Genomic DNA, 18,341 nt, shown 5'->3' on the forward strand with positions numbered 1-18,341 from the left:
ATAGAGAGAGAGTGAGAGGCAATTAAGGAGGTAGCAAAGCAAAGCAATGGATTGATATTGTCTCTTGTGGCACAATAGAGAAGGGTCACTATCTTGTTGTTCCTTCTCTCTCTCTCTCTCTCTCTCTCTCTCTCTCTCTCTCTCTCTCTCTATGTGTCTCTCTCAGGGATTATGACAATATGGCAATGGGCAATGAGGTGGGGTGAGAGTGACTTGGGCTTAGAGGAAATCTCCTGTCCAGAGCTAATAGCATGGCGTTGTTCCCACACACATACCCTTTATATTAATTTCCTCATTACTTTTCCATATTACAAAACACCAATTTTCTTCACTGTTTGTGGACCATAATGGATACACACACCTTTGATTCATATCATGTCTATATCCCTTCTCCTCCTGTCTTGTCATCTCATCTCATCCCATCTCCCTTTTTATTAACCTCTTCTTCTCCATGCTACGACATTCTCTTATTCTTTGTCGCCTCTCTCTATCCTTTCACATTCTCTTCTTAACCCTAATGTTTTACCAACCAACATATACTAATGTTTTTTTAAGGATGTGTGTTTATATTTACTGTCTATACCACTGAAAACGAAAACAAAGAAGTTTCAGGGGCGGAAAGAGGTAATGGAATTGAGAGACCAACAGGGAGAGGAGCTGTTTTGATTTGCTAAGATTAGTCGGTCGAACGTACCTTTCTTTTCGATGACTCAATCATACGAACTTCAAAGTTAAGTTCACTTAGCTTCGAGTAATTTTATGTTCGAGTGATCTTCTATGAATTTTCCTTGAAAACATGAGTGAGACCAAAATAAGCTAAAAGAACCCATGTTGTTTTGTTGGGACAACCTCCACTCTATGCATAGTTCAAAATAAGTAGATAATGTAGTAATGTCATAAAACAGTGTCAGAGTCATCCAGCATTGAATATGAACTAGATACTCATTACCATTTCAATTTCTAAAACAAGTCGGTATCCAACCAACTCAATTCAATACCATCTTGACAGCTAAACTAGTCTCTCGAAAAGTCAACCCTATGGGTAGCGTTTCAATTGAGTTAGTCTCCTACGCAAGAGGAATACTTCCTAGGCCAACACGTCAATAGCATTATTTCCAAAAATTACTGCATCTAAAAGAGTATCAATCAATAGCTTATTTAACTTAAAATAGAAAACAAAAACATGTCACGTGTGTGAGTGATTAGAATACAAAAAGTTTAGTACAAAGTTCATTAAATTCTCCAAAAAGAGGGTTGAAGGGTTTAAGGCAATGGGGACAGAAGAATGGAAAGGTTTCATGGTCCTCTTACCACCTTTGTAGCCTACACTGTCTTCTGACCGACCTATTATATTTCACAATTTACTTTCTTTCCTCTTTTATTTATTTTTAGGACACATTTCCATCACCATCTCTTCATATCATGCATTAACAATTTGTCTGTGGGGACATCTCTCTTAAAACCCATTATTTCTCTATCAACCAAGTTTTTAAATCAATTCATACTTACCCATTGATTCTCTTTCGTTCTAGCCACTCGAGCAAGGTTAAAACTTAGTAACCTTCGAGCTTTAGGTAAGAGTAAAATTGACTGTGCTTTTATTTAACCTTGATATGATCAATTGGAGTTGGTTAGGTTAGTCAAAGTTGTCGAGTTGAGGTTGGAAGAAGATGTTGGGCTTGTTGACTAAATATTTGGAGGGCTCCTCTACCGACAAGAAAAATCTTTCGATTAGTCTCCATTTACTAAGTAGCTGTCCTTTCTTGATCGTTTTCACTTTTTTGCTAGAAACATCTCTCTCTCCTATCTTTGCAACCATGTTCTCTTAATCATCCAGGAGATCACCCACATGGTGCTAAGGGAATACACGGATTGAGTTGGGTTGGGTTGAGTTGAATTGAAAAAAGAAATTGGACCAACACGAAAAACTACTTTTTTTTTTTTCAAGGCATTATCATCGATCAAACAATTGACGAATAACTCATAAACATAACACAACCAAAATCCTTACTCGAATTACAAAAACGATGAACATTTGTTTATCCAAACATGTTTGAATGAGAAACAGAGAATCATTAGCAGAAACCCATGTTCTTCATGTTTTGACACTAAAGTGGGAGCTGAAATTAAGAGCCAATATAGTATCTGAATTTGGTAGTTGCTAAGTTTACAACCTCCACATCAATAATGTTCCCTCCATTTACTTCATTTCCTGCAATATTTGGTCCACATCTTTAGATCATAATGTTGACTTGACATCCCTCTTTTCAAATATCTTTCCTCCTTAAAAAATCAAAATTTACCCGTTTATCATATTGTATCGATTTTCACGACAAGAAATTAGCTCATCAAGCATTCCCGTTGTAAGATATTTCAAGCAACAGAAAGCATCTAATCTAACCTTATAGCATTCCCGTAGTAAATCCATGAGTTTAAGCTAAATCTTTCTCGATCATATCAACCTAATGAGTATGAAATGATATAATGTACTTTCACTTACATATTGAAAACCAATGTCAATTCCATAGACGAGAGAATCTTTTTGTTTGAATAACGCGAACTCCCAACCCCCTCTTTAATTTCACATCTTTCTTTACTGAGCTATACAATCAAAACTCTCTCTCTCTCTCTCACAGCTCTTCTTTAATGGTGCAGTAAATTTTAACCCTTCGTAGAAGAAGAAGAATCTAAGATACGTCGAGGATCGTTGGGAGAAGAGTCTCATATTGGCTAGTTAAGGAGAAGATCGTGAGTTTATAAGTAAAGAATACTACTTCTATTGGTACGAAGCTTTTTGGGAAAATAAAAAAGTAAAGCCACGAGAATTTATGCTCAAAGTGGACAATACCATACTATTGTGGAGGGTCGTCAGTTCTCGAAGTTGGGTATCTACTTTCCTTTCAATTCTTTGGCAGAGCAAACATGAGCTGATCTTATGACATTTCTTACAACTTTACCTGAGTTTCTGTGGTACTTCACTCAGAAACCCCTAAACAGACTAAAAAATGTGCTTTTTTTTTTTTGGCTTTGATGAACTTGTAAGGCTTTTGTCCTTCTACCATTCTAAAAGTTATGTCATAAACTAAAACTCAGCAGTACTTATTACTGTGTCGTTCTTTCTTTCTCTCTCTCTCTCTATGGATCTTTTTAGCAATGCTCAATTCCTCCAAACACAGCTTAAGGGGAAAAACGTACTTGAGAGACCTTTTTTTGCTCTTGATTTGATATCAGTGTGTGCTGTAGGGCCCTTTAGGTGATGCAAAGGAAATCTGCCAAAGATGAACAGAAACTCACATACTATCTAATGAAAAAATGTGTCCAAAACTTAGATAAGTATATATCTACCTACCAAAGTACAAGTGTCTTAACTGGTTTTAATGTTGAAGCCCCAACTCAAAGTTACAAAGCTTTTGCTTTTCTGGTTTTGTGGTTATAATTTGAAATAGATATCTCTAGCTCTGGCTAGCCTAGCTTGTTTTGCCTTCAAAAGGGTAGGACTCATTGCCGGCCAAGTGGATAGTTACCCCTTTCATTTTCCCTCGCTCTCATTATTCCATTGCAATGAAAGCTCTATAACTAGACGAAATATTAATGGGGTCTTATGTTTTCCACCTCTTTATGGCCTATTTTGGACATTTTAACGAGAGTTGAATGAATAGAGTCCTGATTTGAAGAACCTATTCGTCAGATAAACCTAAGAAAACCCTTCTCTTTTGTTGTAAAAACTTTATCACTCTACAAAATCTTAACAGGGTCGTTTGGGTTTGGGTTCGTGCTGTAGATTTACAAGAGTACCGAACATGGCAGCACATCGAGCCTAAAATGGTAGCATATCCCCCATTTTAGTCGTCATATTTGACTAAAACTAACAAGTTAGCGTCATCACTTATTAGCTAGATCATGGTGTGAGACAACTGTGAGATCCCACATCAATTGGAAAGGGGAACGAAACATTCCTTATAAGGGTGTGAAAGTCTCTTCCTAGCAGACACGTTTTAAAATCGTGAAGCTGACGAATGTAGCGGGACAAAACAGTCAATATCTACTCACAGTGGGCTTGGGCTATTACAACAACAGTTTTCCATCGAAGAAGTCTAAACTAATTCATTAATATACAAACCCCACAACAATAATTAGCTGCATATCTTTCTCCATCCTTAATCAATTTAAGGTTAAAACTAAGAGAAGATGGGGAAAATTTATGAGAAAATCTTGAAAGGGGAATTGGGCAGGCATTCACAGCTGGAGACGCAGCCAATTATGGGTATGAGATTTATTGAGAAATTAACGCAATCTGAAGCTCTATGGGTTCTACAATAATTGAATTTGATTCCTTCACATTTTGTGAGCCAATCATTTATTGATAAAAGGGTTTTCTATTACAGTGATTGGTCAATTCAGTGTTATTCTTCTTCAATTGTGTGACCTTGGAGATTTCCCAAATTCTCTATTTCCATTTCCATTATGCAAAAATAAGTTCAGGTATGGCTCGAGATTTGATATCTTTTAACTTTTTAGTTGAGAATATAACGTGTTATCTGCTTAAAACTAAGAGCTGATTAATCTATAAATTTCCAAGAAACTTTCATCTTAAAGCTCTTGAAAGCGATAAGACGACAAGTCATGACGTTTAGGGCTTCCTCCTTATCCCTCACCCTACCCTTTCATTTCTGTTTAAACTTTTCCGACTACAGGGATTAATTGATTGGATACCTGTGAACCACAATCTTTCCTAGGAACTGTTTCTATGACAATAGACGGAGTACTCTGACCTCGGGTAATGATGCACCTAAGGACAAGCCAACAGCCAACTCAACAACAATTGACCCACACAAAGATGACACACACAAACTGGTAACGTCGTATAGAATGGACCATTTGAATCAATAGATCCAGGTAACTTTACTCATCAGTAACGTTCACTTCACAATTATTGGAGTCATTTGATTCAATACTGGTCCACACTTACGCCCACTTGAAATTGGTCAATTTTAGAAAGTTTGATTCCTTGAGCAAGTTTATCATCACAGATGAACAAATCTCGTATCACAATTGCAGAGTTCTTATCTTCTCTAACATGGGAATAATATTCACTATTATTTCAGTTAATCAACACTCATTTGAGTTATTCCAAATCTTTGCTAGAGTGAAGTAATAATGCTACTGACTCTGTATATAGTCTCCTTAAAAGTGCAATCTATATAAGATGATGACAACAATATCAGACATTTCTATCCTTAAAAGTGCTAAGATCTTCCTAAACAGAGGATCTGATCAGCTGCTCGATCGACACAACGACCAGTTACCGACAACATCAAGCAGAAGCACAATATTTGATTTCAGAGAGAATGTGATGGTACCTACTGTAATCTGAGATGTGTTTGAAGGCAGGAGTTAAATCAAAACTGCTGCCAAATGTTGTGGGTTATTGGTTGCAAAAGCTGCTTGATGAATAAACAATGAAGGCCAGACAGTGTCGACCTGCAGGACGTGTTTGATAAGCCATTAGCTACAATGAATGCCAAAGGGTTGTGTGATGAATTAAAGCTTAAACGAACAAAAATGGTACGAATGTAGGAAGGGCCACAAAAATTGAAATGATAAACGTCAAACTTTCCATTACACTAACACGCAATAATCTTGTTAAACTAAAGCTCCATGAATTTACGAAGCCACCAGCAAAATTTCTGAGTTGGTAAGGGTATATTTTAGAAGAAATTGATGGGAAAAATTGAGCCAAAAGCAAAAAAGGGGAAAACATGACTGATTTACCTTAATCGGGCAGCATCCATTAGAAAGAAACTTCAACCAACCTCACCATTCTGTGAGATGATACACAAACAGAGATAACAGAGATGATCGATCAAATTTCCTTTTGGGTTTCCTGCGATTCTACCGCCATCGGGTTGCTTGCCTCCCAATTTTTTTTTTTATAAATTAATCAATATTACTTGCTTCATATTAATTTTGCTAAACCAACTTAAATTTCGCTATATTACAAAATAAATAAATAAATAAATAAAATAATAATAATAACTTTATATTAAAAAAAAATGTTTCGAAAGTTAAAATATTGCTATAACTTAGTGATTGAAACATCAATTATCATATGTTGAGATAGACAATCCATCTGGCCGTTGTTAGAATGAAAAAAATGAGATTTATTTGACGTATATATTTCTTTGTTATATATTATAAATTACCCTATAAAAATATTTTTTAAAAATACATTTAAAAAAATTGTCATCTCAAATCAACAAAATATTTTCACAAACTTATACCATCTAGATGGGTCAAAAACAATTTTAAATTTCCCAATAAAATTGATCGTCAAAATAAAATTTATAGTAAGGGGATGGATAAAGGGCGTATTACCATTTCCAAGTCGACATTCGATCTTGAACTCTACCATTGTTGAATTAAAAATTGTTTATTTCTTTCGCAATCGACATAAATCTTGAAAAATAAACTTGATGGAAAAAAAAAAAAAACAAACAGATTAGAGACCGATCTCCCAAAAGAACACATTATTTCATTCATGTGGAACATCACTGAGCTTCAATAGATCAGGACATCCCTGGGTATCAACATCAAATTTGCTTAGCAATGATCGAAGAAGAATTAGAAACTAAAGATAATACTAAGATATCAAAACATAGAATAAGAGTTCGTCACACACCTCAGCGACAATTGACATTTACTCCTTCCTTTTAGGTCGGAGATTCAAATCCTCATTACCGCACATTTCTTATACAACAAAAGAACGTGCTTTAAACTCAACCTATCAGCTTCATTCACAAGTCCGTATTTCATATATGAATTGTTTTCTAAAACAATTCCAAATGAGAATTTGAACTCGATCATATAAACGAGCAGTAATGCCAATAAGAACATTAACAAAACTGTTGATGCAAATAGAAAATTATTACAGTATTACACAGTTCAGCATGTTTTCCTTTCAATGTTCCATCATTTCACTCACACCCACGAAGTCTTCTAACAGGAAATAGTAAAATGTAGTGTAATCTTTCAACTAAAGAAGATACTTATAGATTATAGATTTGGATAAGATGCTACATAAATAAACCCTTTCTCAAGTGACTCGTACGCATCAACTTTCACGCACCTCTACTATTCTCATTTGACAACTACTAGACCTTAATACATTCAATTGTCAAACTAACTAATACGGGATATTAAATCGACTATCATGACTTGAAACTATTCTCCCTCAATCTTTTATTGTTTATATGACTCTTATCGATCTTTAGGATAACCCATGTTAGTGATAAAATCAATCATATTTGAAACTCGACCCTCAACCCTCAGATATATCTACTGTACTCAAATGGTTTGTAACAGTCCAAGCCCACCTAGCAAATATCCCTTCCGGGCTTCCCCTCAAGATTTTACGTGTTTACTAGAGAGAGGTTTCCACACCCTTATAAGGAATGCTTTGTTCCACTCTCCAACCGATGTAAGATCTCATAATCCACCCTCCTTAAAGGCCAGCATCCTCGCTGGCACACCACTCACTGTCTGGCTCTTATACAATTTGTAACCACTCAAACCCACCTTAGCAAATATTGTCCTCTTTGGGCTTTCCCTTACGATTTTAAAGTGTGTCTACTATGGAGAGGTTTCTACACCTTTAAAAGGAATGTTTCATTCCCCTCTCCAACCGATGTGGGATCTCATACTATTACTACTCAAACTACACCAATAACGTCTATAAATTTCACCTAGAAACCATATTTTGGTTGACCCTCCACCAACCAATTGTACTTAGAACTGTAAGAGAATCATAACCAACAATTGTAGCACTGTTCTCACCAGTTCGATTACAAAACAGTGATTGCAATAGTCAGCATCATATTATAGACCACTAAAGCTTTGAAACTCTACACACTTCTTATGAGAACGATAGATAGATAGTGCAAGAATCCATGGTTCTATGGGTGCTCTAAAGGAGGAGAAATTACAAGCTAAATTAAGAAACCTCAAGTTCATGGAATGTCATAATGTTTGGTATGCTAGGAATCTCAAACAGATAAGTAACTATCACAGCATACTAATCAAGCAAAGAAGGCTTGAATTGGATATAGAATGGTAGCTTAGCTCAAAATTTATTGATCAACAGCCAGCAGAACCCACAGAAGGCAATAGAATCATTGAATGTAATCAAAGTTTTCAAAGAACAAAAACTTGTTCTGATCCCAGAAAGGATGGAATTATTTCCAAATCTAATCAAGAATTCAAGCGAAGATTAGAACCAGAATCACCCTCTCAAATTTTCAGAAGCCATAGCTAAACTAAGTCCGATGAACTCACTACAAAATTAACATATAGAACCCTAATAAAAGCCTAATCAGCCCAAATCAAGTACGAAAAATTCATAATCAAAGTGGTGGGAAAGGAGCGTAAATTTGATTCAAGCCTAACCTAAATCAGTTCGTCTTAGGATCTGGCATCGGGAACAAGCCGGCGCCGGCGCCCCTTGGCGGCGAGAATCCCAAGAACTTCTGCAAATTGGTCCTAATGCTAATCGAACAGAGGAAGTACAGAAACGCCATAGCGCAATCGGTAGGATCATCGCCCTGTAACCCTCGGTGGCTCATCTTCATCACCAGTCCGAAAGGCTTAAACGGCAATTTGGCAACAACCTTGCCTTCGAAGAGCGAATTGAGCAATCCAAAGACGACGAACAGAACGAGGGCAACAACGGCACCGGATTTGAACTTAAAGAGTGAGAGGTCGCGGCTGGATTCCTTGAGACTGGTCTCGACGCGATCGATCTTCTTGGTTTTGGACTTCTTGACGGTGATTTTGGAGCTGTCGGTCTTCATGGTCTCGAGCTTTTTGGCAGCCTTGTCGATGGAGGATCGTAGGGTTTTGTAGGAGTTGGTGCGGTAGATGAGAAGCCATGAGATGGCCTCGCACACGATGGCGGTGCAGACGGAGATTCCGACCACCGTGAGGCTGTCGGAGTATCGGAAGGAGGAGAAAAGGGGGATCGTGGCCATCGCCGGAATTGGGAGGAAAGATCAAAAAATTGTTGTGGAGAGTTGGATTGGATCTAAAGGGGAAATTGTGTTTGAATCTAAATCATGTGATTTCAAACAAAATTGTCAACTCCGATCAATTACGAGGGAAAAGAACGGCCACACTCATTCTCTTACAAATATTTATATATATATACGGCTAAGATTCATTTTCAAATCTAGTTGACATTTTTTCTTCTTTCCCACACACAAAATTATCAACTTCCATCAATTATGAGCTAGTACACTGATCCGTGTCTTGTCTATGGCACCATTTGTGATGATCAAAATTCATCATTCAGTGTCTTGCCTCTGGCAATTATGAGCTGCCACACCGTTCGGTGTTTGCCTCTAGCACCATTTGTAATACCCTAAGCTCACTTTTTAGTATTTTGCCTCTGACACCACTTGTAATGACTCAAGTTCACCACTAATAGATAGTGTTCGCTTTGGGCCGTTACATTATGCTATCAACCTTATAGTTTTAAAACTTGTCTACTACATAAAGGTTTTGCACACTTTTTATAATAAATGTTTTGTTTGTGACGTGGATCGAATATTTTTTAAAAAAATATTAGGGTCTAATTTGATAAAATTAAAAGTTTTAGGGCAAAAATGTAAATAAGACTTCTTGTTTTGGATCTTTGGGCCGAAGCTCGGAACGAGGGCTTCCAAAATATTCAACTCTCTCTTATCTGTTAAGTTGGAAACAAAAGCTCTAGTCCACTATCGGTGCCGGAGAAGGTGGCCAAGCTCTGCAGTGCGTCGGCTCATCGTCGGAAGCTTGAGGTGCGTCGGCCACGTTCTATATCTAGCTGTTTTTCAAAGCTCTGTAAATGTTTCGGTAGCATTGCCTTTGAGTTTCGGTCAATCAAGGAGTTTTTGTTGTGTTCTTTCTCGTGTTTATGTAATGCTTTTATCGATAGCTTAATGGTCTTTTCTTTTGACGTTTATGAAGTTCAGATTTTCTGGAGTTTTAAGCCTAAAACCTAGGGCTAAGAAATTTGCAATTTGAAATGCTTTCGACATTTTTCTGAGAGTAAAGTAGCATTAAGTTTGTTCTTGCATCTTTATAATAGTACAATTTCCTGATGTTTACTAATGGTGAATTTGAACTTCCTTTGAGTTATCTTTAAGTGGAGCACGTTGTCCAAAATGTTCAGGTGTTGCTTGCTCCCCTAAATGCTTAATAGATTTTAGAAGCTACAAAACCTATCACTTTTAATGTTGTCAAAGAGATTGGTTTAAAAGGTGATACCTCTAAAGCTTTGAGAATGACCTATTCTGGGTGGAGATTGCTAACTGTGCTCTCACAGGTGTGGAAAATGGGGAGCAAATTGCAATAGAGGTAGTACCGGAGGAAGAAATTGTAGCATCATTGCAATTCACTGCAATTACGAACAACCCGAGACGATTCCCTTTTGCCTTCCAGGCCAAAAAGAGAGGCAACATTTCTTCCATGAATTCTCTTTTCTTACATTCTTCTCTTGGTCCACCACTTGCTTGCAAGCCCCTGCCATGTCCTCTTAAGAATCCTATACATATGCGTGCACTACTTGGCTTTCGATGCAGTACTAGGATATTTTCTCGTTCGGCATTATTTCCTGTCAAATTATGTCCATCCTTACATATTAGCAGATCAATCACCTGTTCTTCAACTCCTTCAAATGAGGGTGTGGTATCAGTGATCAATTTTGAAGATTTAGTTGAGAAGGACTTTTCGTTTCTCGATTCAGACGATTTTGGTTCTATAGAAGAGCATGATGAAAAGATTAGGCGCATCATTTCTGCTGGAGAAATTGCAGAAAGTTCTCAGGTTATGGTTGCCATTTCTTCAGAAGGATTTGTTGATCGGTTGTATGACTCAGCTCCTTGCCGAAGTTTACTTGTTGTCCATGATGCTATTCTACCATTAGCTTGTATTAAAGAAAAATATGACAAAGTTAAGTGCTGGCAAGGAGAAGTTATATATGTGCCAGAAAAATGGGGACCTTTCGACGTTGTATTTCTCTATTATCTGCCAGCAATGCCTTTTGAACTCGACGCGATCTTTGGCGCACTCACACAACGTTGTTTGCCAGGTGATTTTTTTTCTTTTTTTGCATAGTTTCTTACCATCTTTGTTCGATCTCCAGATCATAAGTTATGGATTTGAGCAATTAGTTTTTACCTTGCCTCCAAGATATATCATTAGTCCTTGGGGCAATGTTGAGATATATTGCGACATAATCTGTTAGTTCCTTTAGAAAATAAAACCACATGGAAATGAAAACTTGCTTGTTTTATAGAGTCTATTACAGCCCTAAGGTAATCTATTTCCTTCTTGCTCAATAGGGGGAAGACTAGTTATTAGCCATCCCGGTGGAAGGAAAGTGTTACAGCAAGAACAGCAACAGTTCTCAGATGTCGTAGTTTCGGATTTACCTGATAGGACTACTTTGCAGAAAGTTGCTGCTGATCACTCTTTTGGCCTGACTGAATTTGTAGATGAGGATGGCTTTTATCTTGCAGTTTTGAAGTTCAACAAGGATTGATCACGAGTCTGAATATTTCATCAGAGGCCAGCAGTTCAATATCTAAGTCCTGCTGCAAAATCTTACCAAATTTGGATAAACCAAATGTTGATGTTTTTGTCATTGATCATTGAGTATCATTTCCAGGTGGTAGTGCGAAGGATCAAGTTTGATATTCTCTGATCCTTGTTGGTTGCTTAAATTCCATCCAACAAGACTGTTACAGTTCTTGCTATTTTATGAAATCCTGAATCAGATAAAGTTCCTAACATGTGTTTGGGTGAAAAAATGATGATGATAACTAGATGAGTAAGATCACAAGTTACAGGGGAGATTACTGTGCTTGCACTAGTGCTTGTGCCTGTGCTGGCTGTATGTTAACTAAAATGTGTATTATCTCATGGACGAGGTTGAGCTTCAGGTCCTGGTGGTTTTGAAGAATTTAGAAGCGGCTGGAGAGCCTTAACCACAATTGTCATGTTTGGCCTGAAGTCAGCCTCGTACTGAACACACAAGGCTGCAACTGCTGCCAACTGAGAGGGATTCACATGGAAATTATAGTGGAATAAGTTTCCTATCCAATCCAATCCGAAACATCTACGACAATGATGAAAACTAACATGCATTGGATCGTTGATTAGCGGGTAATCGTTGATTTAGTTATAAAAACATGTTCTATGATTTGAATATGAATGTGATTACACAGTTGAAGATACCTTTGCTATCGCTTTTGGTGGGTAATCGTTGTTTAGCTTGGGATCTACACACTGTTTCACCTTGTCCTCACTTAATCTTGGTGTTGCCTGCAGAACAATATGAATGGCAAATTGAGTCTGAGTATACTTCAGGCAGTAGGAAGAAAGTAGAGAAAGGGAAGACTTACCCAAGTAACAAGACTCTGTTGTCCCTTAGGCATCGTGTGATCTACTGGCTTTCGTCCTGTCAAAAGTTCGAGAAGAACTACGCCAAAACTATAAACGTCACTCTTTTGAGTAATCTGTCCTGTCATAGCATACCTAAAAAGAGAAACCAAAGAAAGGAAGTTGAAAGAGTTTAGTCTTACTTTCAACTCAATCCGATGCAATGCAATATGGGAGAATATGAAATGATAAGCTTTAAGTTAAAATTCAATTTTCGTCCTTTAACTTTACGAATTTTCGTCCAGTCAAATATTGTCATTTTTGGGCTTTTCCTAACAAGTTGCTACAAATAGTATCAAAGTCAGGTTCCGGACAATGTGATTGCACTAGTCAGAGTAGAGTTAGATTCTCTCCACAGGAAAAACCTAAAGATGATAATATTTGCTAGGGGTGAGCTTAAATAGTTACAGTTTGACATATAGATTATGTTGCTTATATATGTGCATTAATATGTTGACATATAGATTATGTTGCTTATATATGTGCATTAATATGTTGACATAGGCCTGTACTAGACATAAAAGTTACCTAATAGACTTGTACATGACACAGAAGTTATCTAATATGTTGACATAGACCTGTACTAAACACAAATATTACGTGAGGTAAGTATTGGATAGCATGGACCAAAATAATTACTTTTTGAAAGGTCAAGAATCAAAATGAGACGTAATTAAACGTTTAGAGACCAAAATGGAATTAAACCTACGCTCTGTTGCTACGTTAGGCGTAAAATTCATTTCCAAGAGCAAGACATGTAGAAGTAAACACACAAAGAGCCTACTCTGGAGCCAAGAGCAAGACATATAGAAGTAAACACACAAAGAGCTTACTCTGGAGCATGGTAACCGAATGTTCCTAAGACCCTAGTTGAATGAAGTCGTGCTGCTGTATCCGACGATTGATTTGTCAAGTTGAAATCAGCAATCTTCGCAAGGAAGTCGTCGAAGAGAAGAACATTACTCGACCGGATATCACGATGAACTATGGAAGGCTGAACCTTCTCATGTAGATACTCAAGGCCTTTGGCTGCACCAAAGGCAACTTTAACTCTCTGGCTCCAAGTAAGCACTGGACCAGGCTCAGCCCCTTGTACTCCTTTTCTTCCTGTACTAGAAAATGATCAGAACAAACCAAAATCGTCAACAAAAAGAGGTAACTCTATGATTTAGCTCAACATACCATGTAATATATCGTGCAAAGAACCCATTTTTGCAAACGGATATATCAAGATTCGATTATTAGCCTCCAAACAATACCCAATTAACTCCAAAAAGTTCTCTTGCTTGAGCCTAGAAACAACTGATAGCTGCAAAACCATGACAACACATGAACACAAATGCGTTAGATGAGGATACTGATATACATTACCTTCAACATTCATACTGTTTCAAGATCGAACCTGAGCTGCAAAATCGTTGTCGGGCTCCGGTGAAGAACTGGTATCCAGTTTCTTTATTGCAGCAGCCTGACCGCACTTTAACGTCGCATAATAAACCCGACCGTAAGAACCTTCTCCGATGAAAGATTTCGTACCAAAATTACTTGTTAACCTGTTTAGTTCATCCAGTGTAATGACTGGTGTTTCAATAGGCAATATTTGCTGAGGAGGTCCACCTCTGACAACATTAGAGCTCCTAGGCTCTCCTCTCTCGCTGCCTACAATACAAATCAACTTTCATGATCCCCACATCACATCATCCATAGCCACAACAACGCAAATCCAGCATTTGAATTAAGAAAACAACAACAACAACCAATATGTCTAAGAACAATGGCTAACAAACAACAAAATCCAGCAGAATCCCATCCTCCAAACGAACAGGCATTTCAACAAACAGATTGAAGGCAATAACCAAAGAATTTAGAAGTACATGAGAAAAGAGCATTTACCACCATACGTATTTCCCCTCGGTGGGGCTGAATATTGACTCGAAGGCGCGCCATAATTTTCCTCCTCCACACCTCCGCAGCAGAACATCGCTTCCCGTCAATTCGTAGTAGCCTCAAAAACCTACGGACAAAGGAAAATCCACCAAATGCATCAAGAATCAATCAATTCTTTCGTCGACCCATTTAATAAGGATCGAGATGATGGAGGAACAAACAGGCAAAATGATAATAATAATAATTGCAACGAAAGAAGAAGAAGAAGAAGAAGAATAAGGGGAAATTGACCTGGGATGTGAATGAAAATGTAAGCGAGGCACAGAACAAAGAGATTGAAAGCGAAGAAAGACAGAGGAGGGGAGGTGGAGGAGGGGGAGGAGGAGGAGACTCCCTGCAATGGGTTCCTGAAATGGCGATTGGAGGAAGGTACATGTTGCTGTATTTAGCGGGAAACTCGGTTGGGATTTGCCTAACCGCTTAAACCAAACCCCTCAGACGTGCCTCCCACGTCGCACCTTCAATCTCTCCTCTACGCCCCCTCCTTTTTATTTATAATTTATATGCATTATTTATCTCTCGACTCCTAAAACTATAAAATATATTTAATTATAATTTAATTGGTTAAGACATATCACTGGTTCCGTTTATTGTTTAGATCACATTCCACATAGGCATGATTACAATATGTGTAAGATGAATAAAGACTCATCGTAAAACTTCAGCTCCCGTTTGTAGGGAAGTAGATTTCAATAACTTGATATTCACATAGACAAACGTTCAAACACGTTGTGGGCATGTCTCCCGGAGACTTGGCAAGCAAACAAATAAGCAAAAAGGAGCTTCTCGTCCCCATTAACAAGCTAAATGCAACCCAAATCATATGGTAATAACAAAGAACGAGCAATGGTACCTCAGTGATCCGAAGAACAAGACCGTCTCTTCGGAGGAGCTTTCCAAGCATCGACGCGGAACAACTCTTCGGGGAGCTTTAGTGAATCACTCGAAAGAGGAAGAGGGTTAAAATAGAGCAATTTGGGTTTGTGGGCTGATATCGGGTTTCGATTTGGCCCCAATGGTGTCCAATTTGGGGGGATGCCCTATTTTCTTCTTCTTGTTCTTCCTCTTTTAAGTTTGACCTTTCGCGGGTGTTGACTTAACTGTCGACGATATGTTTTGGTATTATTAATAAATAACGTCTAAATTATATTTATATATATAATTTCTGAAATTATAGTTTTATTCTTATGGTTTACCTCATAAATTAATTAATATTAAGCTTAATTAAATTGGTAATATATATTAGTTAGGAACCCTATGTTTTGGGAAGGGAGAGGATATGCCGCCATTGTTCTAGAGCCTTCCAGACCGAGAACCTTCCGAAATCCGCAGTTTCCCTTTCCCTTTTATCTCCTCCTCCGTTTCCATTTCCCATTCGCCACGATCTCTCTAAACGCGCCACTAAATTCTCTCTCCGACGTACTGTTTCCTCTCCCAAGCTCCGATAATGGCCAAGTTCGGCGAGGGCGACAAGCGGTGGATCGTCGAAGAACGGCCCGACGGTACCAATGTCCACAACTGGCACTGGGCGGAGACCGATTGCCTCGAATGGTCCCGCAATTTCCTCTCCAAGCTCCTCTCTGACCTCCTACTTCTCGACGATGAGGGCGGCCTTTTCATCAAGATCAAGAAGGTCGACAAGGTCGATGGAGAGGCGTATGTCAATATTCGGAAGGGGAAGATCATTCCTGGTTATGAACTCAGTGTCACTCTCTCTTGGGAAGGCGAGGCTAAGGATTCCGAAGGTAAATCTCTGCAGAAGGTTGATGGGCTTGTCGAGATTCCATATATTTCCGATGAGAACGCCGATGAGGATCCTGAAGTTAGGGTTTCTGTGAAGGACGAAGGGCCGATTGGGAAGAAAATGAAGGAGGCTATGTTGGCGAAGGGGAAGCCGATTGTGTTGGAGAAGGTGAGGTTGTACGTACAGAGTATGGCTAAGGGTGGGCCTGCGAAGGATGACTTAGAGGCTAAAAAGGTGGAGCCGAAGAGTAATCAATCGGCTCCACCTGCAGCAGCGATGGCGGCTGCCCCTGCGGCATCAAAGCCAGCAGTGGTGGCGGAGAAGAAGAAAGCCAAGAAAGGGTTCAAGACGATAACGATGACCGAGAAGTTTAGTTGTAGGGCTAACATTTTGTTTGAAATTCTCATGGATGATAATAGATGGAAAGGGTTTACTCAGAGTAATGCTAAAATTAGCAAGGAAGTGGGTGGAGAGATCAGTATATTTGATGGGTCTGTGACTGGGAAGAACTTGGAATTGGAAGAGGGAAAGTTGATTGTGCAACAATGGAGATTCGGAAGCTGGCCTGATGGCATTCATTCGACGGTGAGAGCTGCCTTCTCCTCTACTTATCTCATTCTCAATGCATTTCTAGTAGTGTCTCTTTGCCATTATGGAATTGCTTAATGAGTTCTAGTGAATAATCGACCAAATCATGAATTACCCATGTGAATGATCAAGCTAAATTGGTTCTGAAAATGGTGCACAGGTGAAATTAACATTGGAGGAGCCGGAGCCTGGGGTTACCATTGTGAAGTTGATACATTCCGACGTGCCGGAGGAGGACAGGTTCGTTTTTTACTTGAAAAGACAAAACTCAAGCTCATTTTGTGTGGTTCTGTGGCTAATTCGTTCATGTTTTGATATGAATTAGATATGGGAACGCAACTGTAGTGGAGAACACGGAGAGGGGCTGGCGGGATCTTATTTTCAACAAGATCAAAGCAGTTTTTGGGTTTGGAATATGATAGGGTTAGTACAAAAGTCCCTTGGTTTCTGCATATCTCCATGAATGAAATAGAGATTTGAAATGCCTAATTTTCTAGTGATCAAATGATGGTGTTGTTCTTACAGTGTGTTGTGTTCCATCCATATTGATGAATCAAAATTCATGGTTTTGGACTGAAGTCTTGAATTATACAATTGTCATCTAATCTCATTATCATAACAACATTTTGTCTTGTCGGCTGTATCTACCTAACATTATGTTGTCCTATGCATATGCTTTGACTGGCTGAAGGAACGCAGTCTCTTCTCACTTTAACTTTAGCTTTAGCTGATTTATTATGAACTCTGCAAGCGTTTGGTTTTTCTTTTATGATTCCGAAGCTTTCAACTGAGACCCAAGTTTAGGAAAGGGGGTGTTAAGCAGCTCACATGATAAGCATACACAACTAAAGGTTGTATAGTCATGGATACACACTAGTGGTATACACTTGTAGCCACATTGTATCGATCGTGTGGGTTGTGTACTTTTGCTCTATGATCAAACTTTTGAGCAAAATATTGACGTAGTGCTTGTTGCTCTTTAGTCTACCGTTAGTAGATATTATTTATGGTCTGTTACATTTGTGTACATATGTCTTCAGCCTCTTGATTTTAAAACGTGTCTGGAGAGGTTTTCACTCTTATAAGAAATGTTGTATCCCTCTCCAAGCAATATAAATCTCTTAGTTCACCCTTTAGGGCTCAGCATCCTCGCCGGCCGGCACACCACTCAATGTTCGGTTTTAATACCATTTGTAATAGCTCAAGTTTATCACTATCCGATATTGTTTACTTTAGCCTGTTATATATGTCTCATTGTTTTTAATTTCTTTACTATAGATAGGGTCTAGCTCTATTTGGACCCTTACTACTATGAATAGGGTCAATCCTATTTTGACCGGTGCTTCGGTGTATTTTGACCCGTGCTTCGTGTCTGGTGACTACTCTTGATTCTAATATCATTTGTAATTTGTAATAGCTCGAAAATCCATCCCATTCCATTCATGAAAATAGAGTAAATTATTGGGCCCATTTTGAAGCCTGTGAGCAGAGAGGCCTGTATAAAGCCTCTTCCGGTGCAAATTATACCAAACGCTAGGATATTTCAATTTTATCAAAGTGTAACTTTTTTTTTTTTTTTTTTTTTTTT

The 18,341-nt window shown here is 38.4% G+C and overlaps 3 protein-coding genes and 1 pseudogene across 4 annotated transcripts; 2 read left to right on the top strand and 2 right to left on the bottom strand.

The window, feature by feature from the left end:
• Positions 1 to 998: 998 nt before the first annotated feature.
• On the bottom strand, positions 999 to 15,422 carry LOC111445878 (probable protein kinase At2g41970). 2 transcript variants are annotated; one of them, XR_002710938.1, is made up of 11 exons: positions 14,653 to 14,873; positions 14,368 to 14,488; positions 13,877 to 14,133; positions 13,657 to 13,783; positions 13,308 to 13,581; positions 12,438 to 12,570; positions 12,271 to 12,357; positions 11,857 to 12,087; positions 7,786 to 7,791; positions 2,894 to 2,906; positions 999 to 1,009 (listed from the first exon to the last, which is right to left on the bottom strand). XR_002710938.1 is itself a non-coding variant. In XM_023084410.1 (8 exons), the coding sequence occupies exons 2-8, from the start codon at positions 14,453 to 14,455 to the stop codon at positions 11,953 to 11,955; spliced, it is 1,101 nt and encodes a 366-aa protein (XP_022940178.1). In that variant the 5' UTR covers positions 14,456 to 14,488; positions 15,275 to 15,422; the 3' UTR covers positions 11,930 to 11,952. The 2 variants fall into 2 exon arrangements, 1 of the variants encoding a protein (XP_022940178.1); XM_023084410.1 differs by lacking the exons at positions 999 to 1,009; positions 2,894 to 2,906; positions 7,786 to 7,791; positions 14,653 to 14,873 and adding an exon at positions 15,275 to 15,422 and having other exon boundaries at positions 11,930 to 12,087.
• Positions 1,987 to 9,174, bottom strand: LOC111445897 (annotated as a pseudogene).
• LOC111445889 lies at positions 9,711 to 11,823 on the top strand. The gene is made up of 3 exons (XM_023084422.1): positions 9,711 to 9,830; positions 10,358 to 11,122; positions 11,376 to 11,823. Exons 2-3 carry the CDS (start codon positions 10,501 to 10,503, stop codon positions 11,573 to 11,575), a joined length of 822 nt encoding a protein of 273 aa, XP_022940190.1. The 5' UTR covers positions 9,711 to 9,830; positions 10,358 to 10,500; the 3' UTR covers positions 11,576 to 11,823.
• Positions 15,423 to 15,694: 272 nt separating the features above from the next.
• Positions 15,695 to 17,396, top strand: LOC111450590 (activator of 90 kDa heat shock protein ATPase homolog). The gene is made up of 3 exons (XM_023090803.1): positions 15,695 to 16,750; positions 16,914 to 16,993; positions 17,079 to 17,396. The coding sequence occupies exons 1-3, from the start codon at positions 15,869 to 15,871 to the stop codon at positions 17,170 to 17,172; spliced, it is 1,056 nt and encodes a 351-aa protein (XP_022946571.1). The 5' UTR covers positions 15,695 to 15,868; the 3' UTR covers positions 17,173 to 17,396.
• Positions 17,397 to 18,341: the final 945 nt, after the last annotated feature.

The sequence above is a fragment of the Cucurbita moschata genome, unplaced genomic scaffold (assembly GCF_002738365.1).
Source record: "Cucurbita moschata cultivar Rifu unplaced genomic scaffold, Cmos_1.0 Cmo_Scf00001, whole genome shotgun sequence".
Classification (NCBI taxonomy): domain Eukaryota; kingdom Viridiplantae; phylum Streptophyta; class Magnoliopsida; order Cucurbitales; family Cucurbitaceae; genus Cucurbita; species Cucurbita moschata.

Excerpts from the sequence above, each read along its gene's own strand:
- LOC111445889 (XM_023084422.1), top strand. The coding sequence starts at position 10,501 with ATGAATTCTCTTTTCTTACATTCTTCTCTTGGTCCACCACTTGCTTGC. Across the intron at positions 11,123-11,375 it reads CACACAACGTTGTTTGCCAG|GGGGAAGACTAGTTATTAGC; the intron begins GTGATTTTTTTT and ends CTTGCTCAATAG.
- LOC111445878 (XM_023084410.1), bottom strand. The coding sequence starts at position 14,455 with ATGTTCTGCTGCGGAGGTGTGGAGGAGGAAAATTATGGCGCGCCTTCG. Across the intron at positions 13,784-13,876 it reads ACAACGATTTTGCAGCTCAG|CTATCAGTTGTTTCTAGGCT; the intron begins GTTCGATCTTGA and ends ATGGTTTTGCAG. Across the intron at positions 13,582-13,656 it reads TTTGCACGATATATTACATG|GAAGAAAAGGAGTACAAGGG; the intron begins GTATGTTGAGCT and ends TTTCTAGTACAG.
- LOC111450590 (XM_023090803.1), top strand. The coding sequence starts at position 15,869 with ATGGCCAAGTTCGGCGAGGGCGACAAGCGGTGGATCGTCGAAGAACGG. Across the intron at positions 16,751-16,913 it reads CTGATGGCATTCATTCGACG|GTGAAATTAACATTGGAGGA; the intron begins GTGAGAGCTGCC and ends AATGGTGCACAG. Across the intron at positions 16,994-17,078 it reads GACGTGCCGGAGGAGGACAG|ATATGGGAACGCAACTGTAG; the intron begins GTTCGTTTTTTA and ends GATATGAATTAG.